This window comes from Myripristis murdjan, chromosome 23 (assembly GCF_902150065.1).
Source record: "Myripristis murdjan chromosome 23, fMyrMur1.1, whole genome shotgun sequence".
In the NCBI taxonomy this organism is placed as follows: Eukaryota; Metazoa; Chordata; class Actinopteri; order Holocentriformes; family Holocentridae; genus Myripristis; species Myripristis murdjan.
This window is the reverse complement of record NC_044002.1, coordinates 20,459,145-20,476,745: the sequence shown is the minus strand read 5'-3', so window position 1 is coordinate 20,476,745 and position 17,601 is coordinate 20,459,145. Positions and strand designations below refer to the sequence as shown.

The 17,601-nt window shown below is 43.2% G+C and overlaps 1 protein-coding gene across 2 annotated transcripts in view; it reads left to right on the top strand.

Moving 5' to 3' along the window:
• The window catches only part of chst11 (carbohydrate (chondroitin 4) sulfotransferase 11), an 83,579-nt gene that overhangs the window by 58,884 nt on the left and 7,094 nt on the right, over positions 1-17,601 (top strand). For both annotated transcript variants that reach the window (XM_030046408.1, XM_030046407.1), the window contains exon 2: positions 1,595-1,680. In XM_030046408.1, the coding sequence (XP_029902268.1) occupies positions 1,595-1,680 (86 nt within the window). The remainder of the gene's footprint in view (positions 1-1,594; positions 1,681-17,601) is intronic.

Here is a 17,601-nt window from a genome sequence, read left to right as displayed (position 1 = left end):
AACCCATTAGTTCAGATAAACTATTCTTCTTGAGAAAGTTACATATTAATAATGTAAATGTGTATTAGGTGGGATTCACATTGTCTAATTTACTGATAAGAAGTGACATAAGTACAAAAAATAGATCCCAAAGAAGAAATCTTTGACATTTGTTCTCCACTTTTTATTTGTTTATTGATGGAAGTAACAGGTGTCTTGAAGTGTAAAATGTGCATAATTTGTAGTTCACATTATTTGGTTTACTGGCCAATGTGGCATATAAACCAAAATATCGCAAGGCATTCACATGTGCATCAGTTGTTATTCATTTTGTCAGGTTTAAGATGGAAATGATAGGAGTAGAGAAATATGTACCAAAGTGCAAATGTGTATCATTTGTCATTCATTCTTGTGGGTTTACTGATGAAAGTAATGTATATGTATAGAAGTCAAATGTGCATAATTTGTTCTTCACATTACCCACTTTACTGATAGGAGAAACATGTGTGGGCTCAATGTGGGGCTAACGCGAGGAACGAACTCTCATTAAGTCTTTGGCTTTCTCGTTAGCGGTTCATTTTCTTCCCTGCCGATCCTGCTCCGTCCTTCAGCGCCGCTCCGTCCCGAGTAATTGGAGAGAGTGTGTTGGCGGGGGCGGAGTGTTGTGCTGGCTGCTCCCACTGAGCCACTGCCAGCAGCTACTGCTCTGTATCGAGTTGTGTAAAGAGCTGAGATCCAGCCAAACAAACTCTGAACTGTGGCTGTGCCCTTGGCATAAAGTTAGCGCTCTCATTGGTTTTCCTTGTAGCTTTACACCCCCCCACTCTCTCTGCAGTTGGTTGTTTAAAGCGATGGTTCCCAAAGTGGGATCCTCACGGAGGCTCTTGGGGGTCAAAGACAGAACTGAATTTCACTTGTTCATCATTCACAACATCGCAAAATGAAAGGCGTATTGGAGCGACTGTTTTGATCAGAGCTCTTGTTTTGTCCTTCATCTTTGGACTGACAGTAGAGACAGAAAACAAAAATCTCTGGAGTCTGGAGTCTTGGCGACAAAACGTTATCAAAAAGTTGGTCTGTGATCAATAGTGCACCTATTATAGCTGAGACTAATGAATGGTTCCCTTGTTGATTAATCAATTGATCGTTTTTTGATTAATCAATTAATCATTTGTCTTTACTGTCAAAAATAATGACAAATAGTCATCAGAGGTCAGCGGAGCCCAAAGTAATGTCTTTATGCTGATATGAATGGAGAAAAGTAAGCAAATCTTCGTATCTTAGCATTTTAGTCAGCAAATGTTGATTACTTGATAAATGACTAAAGCAAATCATTGATTATCAGAATTACACTTGCTAAATTCTCTGTCGATGGACTGATTGATTAATCGAGAAACTTTCAAAACAGTGTTTTTCACATGAAAGAGTTTAGTAAGTAACTCTTGACCTAAACTGTTCCGCCTACGCTAGTTTCTCATCTGTTGCTCTTCTCTCGATTGAGTTGGTGTTTGAAAATGCTGGGGGCTCATAACATGTACAGCACTTCGGTCAACTGCAAATGTGCTTTATAAATAAATTTGAGTTTAACAGTTTTCTCTCTTGTTTTTTTTTGCAGTCATGCGGAGGAACCCCTTTGTGGTGGACGGCTGCTGCAGGAAAGGCTCCCGCAACGCCCTGCAGGAGCTCTACAACCCCACACAGGTACGAGGTCAACACACCACCCGGGCGTGGGCGATACGGCAAAAACATCATATCATGATTTTTTTTTTCTGGCAGGATCACAATACACAATATCACAGTTGTTTTTCATGTTGATATTTTGTCCGTTATTGATCAGTACAACCAAACCAATTTCCCGATTTAACAAAAATATAGCCACACTAGGAGACAAAAGAATAGTAGGGACTATATTTTATTTTGTTTCATACTAAAACACAGTCTAGCTGATGAGGTGCAAGGCCTTCACCATGTTAGACCCACTGCCTTTCATGTAGGTCATGTTCTCCACCCTGAAAAACTGCACTCTGGGATGGTGGTGTTCAAAAATTTTTTGTGGTAACTCTTAATGCAGATCAAATATTTTTTGATCTGCATCAAAAAATAAAAATATTTTTTAAGACCCTCATTTTACAGTTTTATGGGAATCCTATCCCTGGCCAGGTAACATGTCACTACATCGGCTACCTCTTTCGGAGTACACCCTCTCCAATGCCTTTTTTTTTGAAGCTGTTTGTTTTGGCCTTGTGTCCTCTGGCTGTGTAAGTCACATGAGATCCTCCTCCTGCTTCACTTTGCATGCTCTTTGGGCTAGCTTTCTTTCGAGGCGGTTTCAAAAGGTTTGTTGTATTGCCTCCCGACACGTTAACCGTGTCTGCAAACCGCAAATAACTGTAATTTGCACCATGTCGATCTTGGAAAATCCACACCAGTCCCATATTACCGATGCTGAATTTATTTTAGGAACCATTTCTTCTTCATTGTCAAACATGCTGCTGTGTTTCCAAGTAAAAAGGGAGGGAAAGAAATCTAAGGCTCTACCTACTGTTTGCTATTACTGGTTTATTGGCGTGTCAGTCGGGTAAAGTGCAAAACGGACCGGTGAATAGCGTGATTTGAGGTTTGACTGACTTTGAATGCGTGTTGGAGCAGCATCAGGACAGCTGAGGAATGTGCACTGTCACTGTAGCATGGGACTCAGATTGTATCTTTATTCGTTCACGATCTGATACCGTCATATCACACACCCCAACCACTTTCTCTTTCTTTCGCTCTCTCTCTCTCCCCTCCTTCACCTTGCTCTATCTGTATTATCTCGTCCTCCCGACAGTTGAAGGTCCGACCCAACCTTGACCTCGCTTGATTTCTCATTTTCCCCCTTCCCCTTCCCTTGAAGTGGATGCGTGTCCGCCCCGTTTTTAGCCTCCCTATTTCTAAATCTAGAATACCGCTCCATCTCCATTGGCTGTGACATGTGCGTCTGCGCCTGGATGACAGTAACCCGACCACCGAACTTCCCATTCCACACCCACCGGCACATTCAACTCCAGAGGACGGCATTAGCATAATTGCAGTCCATCCTCTGTCCGGCAGTCGGGGAGCGTTACAGCCCCGGGGCGATAAAGGCATCATCAGTCTCTCGGGAAGGAGGACAGAGAATAATGGACACAAAGGACAAGGGTTTTTATTTAAGTCCACCTACTTACCTTTTCTCAAGGAGAGTGGAGAAACACACACAAAAACAGTCGAGATAAAGCATTCAGCATTCGGCGGCGGCAGAGCTCTTCACTTGTCTCCATGGAAAGCAGGTCTGTTATTGCGCTGTCAGTATCCGTTCCAGACGCTGAAGCCTCATTTCATTCACCACTGGAATTTCGCCATTTAGATATGGAGACTTTCATCCCAAAACAAGATACCCGCCATCTGAAAACATGACACCCTCTATAACGAAGTGATTGCTACCGTGAAGGAAAAGCATATGATGTGTTTCTATTTTTATGGCGTTTCTGCTGCGTTGGGCAGTTTAGAGAGAAGAGAGACAGGAAGGGACAGGAAGGATGGGAGAGAACAGGGAGACCGGCACGCAACAAAGGTCAAACACAGGAAGTTGTGGTCAAAAGGTACGCGCCGCTGCCAGCTGGGACACGGCGGCATGGACGCTTGTTTTTGCCTTTTTCATCATTTCGGTTTTCTGTGGAGGAAAGCATCACACACCGGCTGGGCTGGTAAACAACATCGACCTGTGTGCAGTCTCCTGCCGTCACCTTGAACGATTTCTGGGTGTTGAAATTTTTACTTTTTCAAGCTGTGGAACTGCTCACCGTTGTGCAAAAACTGCCTTAGAAGTCGCATCCACACTGTTGTTCACAAAGTAAGCTGTGGTTTTGAAGGTGGAATACTGGCAAATGCATTTCAGATTCAGCCCCAGTCCACCGCTTAAACTGATGTGCTGCCTTTGGGAATAAGCCGGGAAAGGTCATGAAAGCTCATGCACACCTGAAGAAAGACTCACTGACGTACACTCCTGATCGAAATCTTCAGAACACAATCAGGAGGTCATGACAGTGTGGATACCTGACAGAGAATGACACTGAATCCACATTTTTGCCAAGATTTGGGCTTTTAAAGGCAGTGGTGTTAAACTTTTGATCAGCTGATGAACAGCCTATTTCAGTTTGATGGTTGTTTGCAATAAATTGCTTACTCAAATTTTTTTTTTTTGTCTCACTCCCATTTCTTCTTTTTGCATTCTGAAGCTCTACTTAGAACCTTCTTAAGATCCAACAGTGCAAAATGTAAATTCTTGCAATTTCTCAACTGGTCTTAAGATCTTGATCAGGAGTGTACATGGTTAAATTAGATAACGTAAGATGAAATGATGATGCACAAAACATCGAGATATTTTCTGTTTTATTGTAATGGTGCATAAAACAGTGGCATTTTGGGTTTGAATACCGTATTTCCCCAATTAATCGCCCGGGCGTTTAATACGCAAAATCAACTTGGACCCCAGGCGTTTAAAAGAACCAGGCGGCTATTTGCTGCAGGCCTTTATTTATTTTTGCACAGACCTGCACCAGGCCATTAATGTGATGACAGTTACTGTCCAACATATTTACAGTCGGTCGATTTAAGATTATGGTACACCCTTTTTTTCTAACGTTAGCTAGCGCTCTTATTTTGACAGATAATGGAAGTGCGACAGTTATCGTGCGACTAACTGTTTACTTCTGCAAAAATAAGGTGAATAACCTTATTTTGGGTTACCTCAATATAATGCAAATAATCGCCCCGGCGGTTATTCAGGTGGGCGTTTAATACGCAAAATGGGTGCAGACCCCAGGCGTTTATAAGAACCAGGCGGCTATTTGCGGCCGGGCGATTAATTGGTGAAATACGGTATTTCACTCAATGGAAGTGTAATGTAGCTTGAATGAAGCACTGCAGCCACAGGTACAGAATACATGTGAATCATTGTCTTACAATATGGAAAAATTGTGTATTCCAGCACTGAAGTGACTTAAAAAGGTGGAATTTAAGGGGAAGTGAGAGTTCAACAGGTTAATGACACGCTCTGCCCTTTGTTGTATGTATATTTATCTATGTGTTGATTGTATCGTAGACCAAAATCGATCATTACATCAGACGGAGCAAGCCAAGACAGAGTTGTTTCATCTCGAAATCTTTTTGGAAGGAAAGCCTCGGTGTGTTTTTCTCCGAAGCTGAAAAAGAATAGCCTGCCTTCCCCGGGTGAGGCTGTGATAGCAGGGCGGCTGTCTTTGAGCACAGTCTATCAGCGGTTTGGCACCGTCGCTCAGGAGACCAGCGCGACAGGAGAACACTGCTGGAGGTGATGCTATCACAGTGATGGATAGAAGAGCTTCTCCTCCTCCTCTGTTCTCTCATCACTCTCCTCCTCACTATATATCACTTACCGCCTGCCCGCCTCTTTCTCCACCACCAGCCCGGCCCCCCCCTTCCCTCTCCTCCCACCTCTGACTGCCCTTTCTCTCTCGCGCTCTCTTTCTCTATCTGACTTTCTCACGTTCCCATTTATCACCGCGCACATATATTTAAAGTGTGCAGGGAGGTTTAAATGGTGCCGGACGGTTAAGTTTAGACCAGGTGCGAGCCGACTCGCCGTACATTCATTTTCCATGGAGGATTTTTCCACACGTTCTCACTCATGTTAAGTCCCATTGATATATTTCTGTGTGCAGAGGCGGGGGGGTGTTGGTGTTACTGCAGCCAGTGTAAACTCCAGCAGGGTGCCTGGGGTTAGTGGCTAGGAGGGATCTGCCTCTCTCTCTGTGTGTGTGTGTGTGTGTGTGTGTGTTTGTGTGCTTGTGTGTTTGCGTACTTTGTGTGTTCTTGTACTTTTATCCATGTGAGCACAGGTTTAGTTTGAGCTGCAGACCTTCGCAGTGAGGACACGACTGCCAGCCTCACCTTAACCCTACCCCAAATATTTAATTAATGAAACACTTCAGAGTGAAATCGGCAGGAGTGTTCACTGCGTCTGACTTACCCGGAGCCCCTGCAGTAACCTTGACGTCTTTTCTTGGAACTGGCAGAAAAATAAAAGGAATAGATCTCATTTTGTCTTTTTTATTCCTCTCATTTTCTCTCAGTGAAGTGAATTAACAATGATAGGGTTTCTCTTCGGAAAAAAATCGAAGCCCTCAGCTCGTTAAAGGCAATTCGTAAAGACTTTTTGATATCTAATTGTTGAAATGTGTGACTCCACAGGCCATACAGCAGCAGTCATTATCAGCCACTGATTATCAAGAGTTTAAAGCTGAAAAAAAAACACTGTTTTGACTGTTTGAACTTAACTGATAAAATGGAGGAATAAACATACAATCTATGAGCAACTTTGGCTGTCAGATGAGTCTAAACGGCCCCCCTTTTCACAATTTCAGTTTTTGTAGCTTCCAATCAAGTTTTGATTAAAAAAAAAAAAAAAGATTCTAAATGGTCCTCACTTAAAATGTCCCTTAAGCAGTTTTGATTATTGCAGCTTTAATCATCAATTCTTGTCAGTTAACAAATACGTTAACCAGTGGCTTGCTGTTCCTCTGAAGGCTTTAGTATGTAAATAAGCAAACTTTATTACCTATTGTCTGTTATTTCTGTAAAACGTGGACACCCAATAAGATACTGCATATAAGGAAATAAGTATAGGCTATGAATCTAGTCACTGGAAGGTTCACACAAACATACAGGCAGCAGTGTTGGGATTTTTTATAAAACGTTCATATGTTGAATAAAACTTTCATTCTGCTGCTTTGCATCTTGTCGCCGTGCAGGAACATTTTGTTTTGGCAGATTTCCAGACAATAAATTTGCAACAGGTTTGTAACAGGAGCGTCTCGGCGTCTAGACAGGCTCTGTTGGCATGTTGTTTTTGATTGGTTCTCTTGTTTGAATTTGCATCGCCCCCCGTCGGCCAATCAAATCAAAGCGTGTTGCCCCAAGCCGCCGGCCTGCCAAACCTGAGACCAGCCGACCACGTCCAGGCTGTTTGTTGTGTGTGATTCGTTTTGGCGGTTGTGTTTAAAAATCAAAACATTCGGATCTTAATTCCAGTTTTCCTGAAGAACTTCTAATAAACATCTGACAGTCAGTGTTGAGCTCTGTGGTGAGGCTCACATCACCTGGTTTAAACCAATGTGGAAAAGATTTGTCAGAAAAGTAATCAAATGTAATAAGTTACATTACTTTGATGAAGTAATTGAAATAGTTACATGACTTACTACAGTTTTAACAGGGTAACTACTAATCTGCATTTTAAAAGTGAGCTTCCCACCACTGGCAGGCAGAAGGTGTGTGTTGGTTTAGAGAGGATGCAGCCGTTCTCCAGCACAATAAGGCTACAACTTCTCAGCAGCCTAGTCCTCCAATCCCGGCGCTCCTTGCCGGTCATGTGACTAGCAGCGGGCTGTAGGGACGCCGGGGTCAACACGGCGTCTTTGAGGCCTGGAATTCCTCGGCGAGATCCTCTCCCTGTCGTTTGAATTAGATTTGTGTGAGGCTGAGCTCGGCGTCCCGCGGGCCTGCTCCGGCTTCATTAACCAGAATCAGAATTAGAGTCGGATGATTTGCCAAGTGTGATAAACGCACCGGCAGATTGGTCTGATTTGGCCACACAGGTGGTCAGACATGATCCAAATACAGGAAGAGAGCCCGGTCGCCCTCACGCTCCTGTGCAGTAATAACCTCCCCTCCTTATGGAGATGATTTTTCGCCTGTTAGTGAATACGCACGAGTGGAGGCCGTCATTTCCGAGCCGGAGCCTGGTTCGCAGTTAAATGCTGATGCAGAGATAGGAAGTGGGACCGGCCAAAGGGATTTTTCTGCATTCATGCAGATTTCTCCTGCACAGCCCCATGGTGGGTGCATACCGGCGATGAATGACTCAAGGCTATTGTGAGCAGTAATGGAGTGTCACTGGAGTGGAAGAATGCTATTCCTGTGTGTGTGTGTGTGTGTGTGTGCGTGTGTGTGTGTGCATGTTCTTATATCTCTATGGTTGTCAGGACCAAATGTCCTCACGAGGATAAAAAAAAAAGGAAGAAAAAAAAATCCTCCCAAGTAAGGACATTTTGCTGACCCTCACTTCTTTAAAGGAATACTTCACCCAAATCCAATTTATTTTGTATTATAGTCACTTTAAAATTCATACGTTCATACCAAATGTGTCCCGCGTTCATCGCTGCAAGAGGTTTTTGGGTCCACTTGTTGATGTAAGTGGCCGAACTGGAGCTAGCTGCTTATTTCAGGTGCATGCCAGGAATGAATGTCAAGCGCCGCCTCTGTTTCTGGTTTGAGTGCGAAACACACTTGGTATTAATGCGTGAATTTTACATGATTATAACAGAGCGCAGGAGAAATTTCAATGAATGTCGGTGCTGGTCATGTATTCTGGGTATTCTGCACACACAAAAACAAGACAGATATGATCACAGTTACTGACACACAGTAAAAACAGGACTAGGTTTAAATCAGACTGAGCATGTAGTGTTATGGTTGGGGTTGGATGTCAGAAAATTAATGTGTGGTGTCAATTAACTCCCTCGTAAGTATAGTAATACAAATGTGTGTGTGTGTGTATGTGTGTGTAAGCAGTTAAAACTGTCTAGATTGTCATATTAGCTTCAGGTTTTCAGCCAAACCTATAATCCCTCCGTTGAAGGGGTGTGTGCATGTGTGTGTGTGCTTATCTATTTATGTGTGTGTGTGTGTGTTCAATTTCTTCTCACGCTCGCCTTCTCGCCCACCACCCTCCCCGGCGTCAGCATCCTGGGCAAGATTATGCAGGAAGAGAACAGGGCAGACTGGCACGGACTTGACAGAAGCGTCACACCTTTCACCTGCAGCGAAAAAACGGCAAAAAGAAAGAAAGGAGGAAAGGAAAAAAAAAAGGAAAAGCTGCCTGTGTGCTGTTCAGAAGTAAAAACCAACAGAGCAGAGCAGAGCCATACGCTGTGTGGATGGATTAAAGCTGTGTGTGTGTGTGTGTGTGTGTGTGTGTGTGTGTGTGTGTGTGTGGGAAGTTGGATAAGTCATTTACCACTTAAAGACAAAGGGATTTAGGAAGGGAAGCTTTGCTCTCTCTGTATCTTTCTCTCTGTTTATCTCTCTGAAGAAAAGGAGGCGGAGGAGAGGGAGAGACACACACAAAGGGATTTAGCAAGAGGAGCTCTCTCTCTCTCTCTCTCTTTCACTCTCTGAGAAGATAAACTGCGTCGGGAGAAATGAGAGCAGAGCGCATGTGTGTAAACTCCCTCTTCTCCTCTGACGGTGAAAGCGGTAATCCGCCAGATCCTTGTTTTATTTTGGTGACATCTTTGATGCTAAGCTGTCACCGCGGCGCTGTTTATGCACGGCGCTTCCCAGGGTTCACCTGTCAATCAAAGCGTGTGGGCGGCGCTGTGATGTCTTCCTCCTCGGATTGTCTTGAAGACGCAGTTTGACTTTCTGGAGGTGGTGCTCTTTTATTTTGCCTGCTCAGCCATGGTGGATATCAGTAATCAGTTAATAACCGCACCCACCTGTCGTATTATGAGAGCCAATCTGCTCCTCCTGACCTGCTAAAATATGCATCAATTACCCGCCTGAACCGACCCGCAAACCTCTAAATTTAGCCAATTTGATGGAGCTCACCTGCCTTATGGCCTCACAGCTAAAGCAGATAATGTCGTCTGTGTTGGTTTCATCGGACAAGACAACCCAGCCGACCCGCTCCCACACCGGCTCTGTTTAACCTTAGCATCGGCTGTTTCCATCTTTTCTCTGGTTAAGTCGGCCATATCGGCCATATAGGAACTCAAGGGGTAGGATCATATAAGTTTTTTAACTTCTTCCTACTCCCTTTTGAACATGTGCTGGCCATCTAGGAAATAACAAATGAATGAATGAATGAATGAATGAGTTTATTTGTCATTGCACAACAAGTTACAATGAAAATGAGGATTGCTACTTCAGCACAATGTATAAAAATTAATAAATAAAATAAATAAATAGTTTAAAAAAAAAAAAAGGCAGTATAAAACAACACAGTGATAACAGCAGCAACAACAGGGACAGTTAAAGGTGCATCAGTATCTGAATTTGAATTTTGAATTTATTTATTTTGTACTTTTTCTTCTGTTGCCTTGTTGTTGCATTGTCTGTTGTCCTCTATACAACATGTTCAAAATAAATAAAATAAACTAAAAAAAAAAAAAAAATATCATCAGTGGTAGCCTCTTCTCTCTGACTAAAAAAAAGAGATTTGGCGATGTAAACAGACGCAAAGTATACCACTTAGGGAAAAAGGCTTGCAGGTGAATCATCAGCACTTTAAACGAAAAGATATGCATTGACCAAAACCATCATCGCAAATTGATGATAAAGCTGCGTGTGTGTGTGTGTGTGTTTCAGAGAGAGAGAGAGTAACAGAGAGGAAGAGATGGTGGACTAGTAATGCACCATCTAATGCCTATTGCCTATTGCAGGCAATGTGTCTTTAAGTTATTTATAACTTACTCAGAGTGCTATTTTCGTGAGTCGTGGTATTTTCTAGTGAGCTTACCCGAACCCGCCCATCTCTAGTGGCTATGAATGAACGTAAAACACATCATTTCCTGTGCAGCAGGACAGAAGCACAACACAGAGGATCTGTCTCATTTGCTGAAAAACGTCCGATCACCTCTGTCCCGAAAACACGAAACTGGGCTTAACATCCCCTACTTACAAATTCCAACACGTACAAGCACAGACCTTGTGTATTTACATTTAATAAACTTATGCAACTTTATTTCCAAATAAATAATTCTTCGTTATCTTCCATTTAATGCCAAACAGGTTCACACAGTGATGATCAAGACTATCATTTATCAATAAAAGTCCCTGTATTTTGCATTATTGCAGATATTGCAAAGCCGCTGCATCTCTGTGGTGACGTTCCCGCGTTGGAGCACAGCTGACCTTTCACCTCACTGTGCAAGTGTATAATTTAAATGACAGCATCGCTAATTACCTTGCCGGACAGTTCTATGACTTCGGAAGGGTTTTCTTTTTCCTCCTGTTTTTTCTTTGCATGGAAGTTAATTTTTCAAGCAAACCATTCCGAGCAAAAAAGTCGGGTACTACACCTTTAATTCCAAACTTGCCTTTAACTGACATGTCAGTTAAATTCGATGTCAGGGTTTTCAACTTGCTGCATGGTCTTACGGGATATTCAACGCTGCAAAGGAGCCACTTGATGTTTCCCTCAGATTTTGCCAAACCAAGTGACCTGACTGGGACGTGTCCTGCGCCTCCTGCTGTAATTAGACAGACCTAAGTGGCCGTATTTCATAACTAGGAAGCTTCCTTGCAAATGAGACTGCAAATGAGTGTTTATAACTGCAGATGTAAAAGCTTTAATGAACTGGCTGTAGTCTGAATCACCATTGTCAGCTGGTGATCGAGAATGGCCATTTATCGATAGAAAAATGTCATTTTCTACGGACCCAACAGGAGAAAATCCACTGAAAATCCGTTTAGGGCCACCAGCATGCAAAACTGACAGTGACGCTTTAAGAAACTGAGCACCGAGAGAGAAAAGAGAGAGTGCGGCCCTTATGTGTGAGAAGACAAACCCCTTCATTTCTAAATTTTTCTTCTTCTCTGCCTTCTGCTTCGTCTTCGACTCTCTTTTCGTCTCTCTGGGGGGCGAGAGACGCCACGCAGAGAGAAGAGAGTAAAAACGCCTGTGTGAGAAGACAGAAACTTTGAAGGCTTTGAGGGAAAGAGGGAGCAGTTTGTCATTATCTTGTCTATGGTGCTATAATTATACCCCCTTTTTTCTCTTTGACACACACACACACTCACACACACACACACATGCCTGCATGCACATAAAATCAGAGGCACATTGATCTTTACACAGAGTTGTAGTACAAATACATGCAACAGACAGATATACTGATACACACAAGTGTAAACACACAGGACTTGAAATGCATAGCAATTCAAGTGCACTCACACAAACACACACACACACACACACACACACACAGGCATACTGGTCTTAACATGTACGTACACACACATAGTGTAATAGTAGAACACACATCCACTTAAACAGAGTCACCAGTGTTCACACATACAGTACACACACACTGTACACACCCACCCACCTTCCTACCTACACACACACACACACACACACACATTGCCCACTAATGTGAGTGTGAGAGCCACATTGTAGATGGCTCTTCACCTGTCATGTTTTTCACGGCGTTCCTAAAATTAACGGTGGACGGTGAATGGAAAAGCGCTGTAGGCGTCCCGGGCAGGACGGCCGCCTCTCCCAGGGGACGCTCGGCCCTCCGGCGCTCCGGTTTCAGATTTACAGTTACCGTGGGAGAGATGGTCTTACAGAGGTGTCAGGTGTCCCCGAGATCTCCCCTGAAGTAGGCTTTGCAGAGTTCACCGACCTCGGGCTGTGTGCTGTTTAAATGGGTTTCACATCAGAGCCGGCGTGAAGAACCAAACAGGAGGCGGAGGTTCGAGCCGTGGCCCTCCGAGCTGCAGCTGACGTGTCCTCGAGCGAGAGGCTGAATCAGCTTCAGGAGAGCAGACTGGTTCTGGTTTTAGCCGTAAAAAAAAAAAAAAAAAAAAAAAACACAACTCTGACTCACAGAACATGGTGGAGTTAAACCCAGCGTTTTCAGATGTACGATAATTTCACCATTTGACAGGGAAAAAAAGGCAGAAATTAGCTTTATGTCCTGACTGCTGCTTCAGGATCAGTTTTTCTTTGTAACAGTCACAAATAGTGTTAGAGAAATCTGATCCCAGATTAGATAGATAGATAGATAGATAGATAGATAGATACTTTATTCATCCCCTCAGGGAAATTCTCTGTATCCCATAGCTCATAATACACATAATACATATAGCATAAAAGTACATACACCATAAAGGACAAAAAGTACATACAGCCATTCAATCAATCAATAAAGAACATAAATGTGAGCCTAAAAAATGTTTAAAGTGCATAAATAGAATAAAAGAGTCCAATTAAAGTGCATAAATAGAATAAAAGAGTCCAAACTGAGTTATAATAAAGGAGCTAAAAGTGTTTAGCGGGAAACACGTCCAGCCAGTCATTTATGACATGCGTACGTCCATAGGAGTGAAAACATGCGGTGAGCAAATTAAGTGTTTTCTCCTCCTGTTTGCCTGTTCTAATCAGTGTGTGTGTATGTGTGTGTATGTGTGTGTGTGTGTGTGAGTGGGTGGTGCACAAGATTGTCTCTCACAAAAAGTTCATTTTTGGCAGGGAAATTACACATTTCCGCCTGGTTTCTCTTCCTTTGGTCTCGTACACTAATTTTCCCTCAAAATGCCATCATTTTAATCCTCTGGCACAATAGTTTAATAATTCCCATCTGGCGACGCTGGTTAAACCTCACAGGTTGGAGCCAAACAAAGTCCTCCACAGTGCAGCGCTGCATTCATCTCAGCTTCACAACCTGTGCGTTTTCCACCTGCAACACTTCATGGTGTCAGCTTGGAGGAAATGCCAACATAAAGAAAAAAACTGCATTTTCCACCGACAAAAATACCAAAATAAATGCATTCATCTTGATTCAGTTCTTACTGTAAACAAAAAAAGACAGTTTTCCCAACATTTTGGGTGCTCCGAGTGAAAATTTGAACTGAAATTGTAGAAACCAGAGCTCTGAAATGATAGCTGAATTTCCAACTTGTGATTCAAAGGTGACCAATCGTTAATTATCTCTCAAGTCGGCGCTCGTTTGCATGGAATCCTGAGCGGAAGTGAACGCGGCAAAATTCAGCTAACTGGAAAACTAAAAGGAACCAAAAGGAAATAAAAATATAAAAAGCTGTAAGTTAGGTTTTCCATTCCTGACTACCCTGACTATCTTACCTAGATAGCCACAGCCTGGTGTTTGCTATTCAGCCTTTCCGTGGCCCTTTGGCTTCTCCCATTTGAGATTTGGCTCCAACTGGGAGATTATTTCTAAGTCTAAGAAAAGTTTACGCTAAAACTCAAATCTGTTTTGTAGCTGAATGTGACCTTTCACCGCCATCCCAGTGGATGGCGGTGATCAAAGAGAGAATTACCCTCATGTCAGCGGATTCAATCACATGCCATCAACCTAAAGATGATTTTGCTTATTAGAGGGGTTTTACCAGCCGTTTGTGTACCTTTGACCTTTGATTTTCCTGCCAAAAAACAGCAAATATTCAGTGTAAACTCCATAATTGTATTCTCATCCGGGTGAAAACGCCTCTACAACAGCAGTTGGACACTAAAACTCTCGGCCTAATGAAATTCTTCGTGCGGTTAACAGCTCCGCGAGGCAAGGTGAGGCGGGCTTTACTGCAGGTTTTACAGACTGCCAACCCTGAAGTAGGTTAGGAATAAAATCATATCTTCCCTTCCATCAAATGAGTGACTGACCAGTTTTTATTACAAGGCCAGCATCAACCGGATATTTCAGCTAACCTGATTGATCATATGTGTATGTAGTTTTAAATTATGCTTTTTGTAAATGGATTTCTTCGGATAAAGGGGCAGAGTAAATAAGATTATTCTTCTTTGTGCTCCCTTTCATTCAAAGTCTGGGAACGTTTGTATTTCCATTAAATTGTTCTTTTCTTTTATGAATGAATGAAATAAAGAATAAATAAATAAATAAATAAATGCACTGGTGCCCATTTCACCAAATATGTGCTATCTGGTGAAATGACTGATTGGAGCAACAAGCTGCCGATGGGGGTTCGCAGCGCCTCGTGTCATTATAGTTAGCGCTAATTGGTCCTGAAAGTGGATTAAAAATTTCGCTACGGGGATCAATAGAGTATCACATTACCATGCGTATGGGTGTGCGTGGGCGTGTTTGTGTGCCCATGTTGGACCTGGCAGGAAGACACGCTGTTTTTCGCCCCTGGCATACACACTGCGTCCATTCACTACCTCCCTGCAGCGGCCTTACGTAACACACACACACACACACACACACACACACACCATGTTGAGATGTGGGGGGGGAATCGTCCCTCCCAATAATAGCATGCCACTCGTGTAAAAAAAATAAATAAAACCTACATCCTTGTGCCTGCGTTGGTTAAAACTCCATTTAAAGGAGCAGTTCGCCCCAAAAATACACTTTTCACTTCAATCAGTGTATCTGCATATCTGTTTCTTTGGCAGGAAGTAGTTCCCAATGAAAATCTTTGCCTCCGAGGGCCTGTGGATGATGCAAAGTATCAGCGCCACTGTTTGTGGAAATTTTTTCACCGTTTGAGCTGCACGAAATGAATCTCCATGCACCTTCGTTACATTGAGGTGAAGGGAGACTGGAAACCTCACCAAATCGCACAGAAACCATCTTGTACTGCACGATGGGAAAGTGAAGTGCATCTATTTTGGTTGAACTGTTCCTTTAAATTTGTTTGCTTCTCAAACATACAGCGAGTTAGCTCCCATACTTCCATCTCAGCATTTCCCCCCTCCACTATTTAACAGGGTCATCTATTTACAGCTCCAAAATAATACATATTTATCACATTTCTCCGAACAGCTCGTACAGCCAAATGATGCATTATGGGTCCAAATTTCAATATTGACCTCATTAGCTGCTATTTTTTCATGTAAATAAGTGCCGTCGATGTGCCTCTGAGCAACACACCTCACCCTTCCAACCTCGGCACGTGGAGCCGCTCAGTAGCCGACAGTGCAGGACTGTGGTTTCACCGGGCGGTTTCCAGGTATGAATATGAAGCAGGGCGTTACAGAAAGAGCGTGTGTTCTCAGTCAGCGTTCCCCAATAAGTTAAAAAAAGGTTTAAAAAACACACTTCCTCGAGTCGGTGCAGGTGGTCAGCGGCCGGCGTGTCCGAGGGCCGAGTCTCCCTCTGCTGGGCCGCCTAATAAATGACATTATGGAAAGTTAATGGGCCGCCGGCCTCGGTGGAAAAGATGAGTCCGCCTCATAAAGTGTCAGCATTGTCAGGGTTTTACAGTGTGTGCCATGGAGCCTCGCCTTGTTGGCTTTTACAGAGACACAGGTGAAGCATGGCACATTAGTTGGAAATCAGGTGTGTGTGTTGGAGTGTGTGTGTGTGTGTTTGGTACAGTAGTGGTACACTGGCAGCTTTATGCCTGCCTGGACTGTGAATGCCAGTCTCTGTAAGCAGAGAGGGTCAGAGAGACAGACTGCCCTTAGTACTCTAAGGTGTGTGTGTGTGTGTGTGTGTGTGAGGGAGAGAGAGAGAGAGAGAGTGTTAGTGTGTGTGTACCTCAGACAGAGAGAGAGAACTGTGCATTTATGATCCCTATTGATCTTTGCTGAAATTACTTTACAGTTGCTCACCATAAGCGAGCAGAGGCAGGAGCCGGCGTGCAAACATGAGACAACCAAACAGCTCGGCTTTTATTCCAGGATCCTAGGAGGCAAAATGCAAAGCGCTTTTCGAGAAAGACGGGCATTTTCAATATCGCTGGAATGACACTTAAGTGAAGACAAATACTGTAGTGGCACTTCACTCTCACCTTATTCAGAGTTGGGACCTCAGGGACAGATATTCAAGCATGGTCCTATGATTGCTGACGGTGACCCATTTCAACCTTTTTCTGCCTATTTCTGAATCTTCCAGAGCTCCGCGAGCACAGATAATGGAGCAGCAGAGCCACAATGCCATCGCAGATAACAAATAGGGCCGCGCAATTAATTGAAAAAAATATCTAAATGGCCGTATTAACTGTGGCAATTTCCAAATTGCGAGAGGAAGCGTTTTCTTTTCTTGGAGCGAAAGATGTTTGAGGCGGCTTTCTAAACAAAATGTTCTGGTGCTTTGCAGAATCCCTGCTGCAAATCACCTTTCATTAGCATTTCATTTTCTCTCCAACACAGGTTGATCTTTTTTTTTTTTCCCGCACATTTTTCACTTCTGAAGATTAAATTATCGAGGGAAATCCATTTCCATGTGCAAGTCGATTCATAATAATGCAACATTCAGCAGAAAAAAAGTGTCTTAATTTTAAGTCAGGATGATGCACAACTAATAATAAGTCTGTGATTGGATTCAGTTGATTCTATCTTGTGATTTCACTTCAGTTTCTTTCTTTCTCTCTCTCCCTCTCTCCCTCTGTGTTTGCAGCCGTCAGCACATCAGGCAGGAGCTATTCATTATAGCCTCACGTCTCGAAGAGTTCGCTCCTCACTGGTTCTCAGATCATATTTTAAAATCATAACAGCCCTCAGTGAGAATAATACAGCCGTGGCGGGGAAATGAGGATTTGAAATATGGATATACACTCTATATATTCCTCGCCCCTCATTTTCTCACACATTTTAATGACAAATGTGCAGCGGCAGGGAAGAGTGGCATGGGCTCCTCTGCCTCGGCTCGTCTCGAGGCTTTTCCCGACGTCTCAATATGAGAGAGCAGACGATTGCTGCTCGCATTATATAACACTGATAATGACATTTACAGTGTTTGTAGTGTTGGTTAAAATGGATGCATAGGGATTTCTGCTCCCTGTCTTTCTCTCTCTCTCTCCTCCCACTTGCTGCTTCCCTCATTTGTGCAAAAAAGAATGCAAAAAAAAATGCGAATC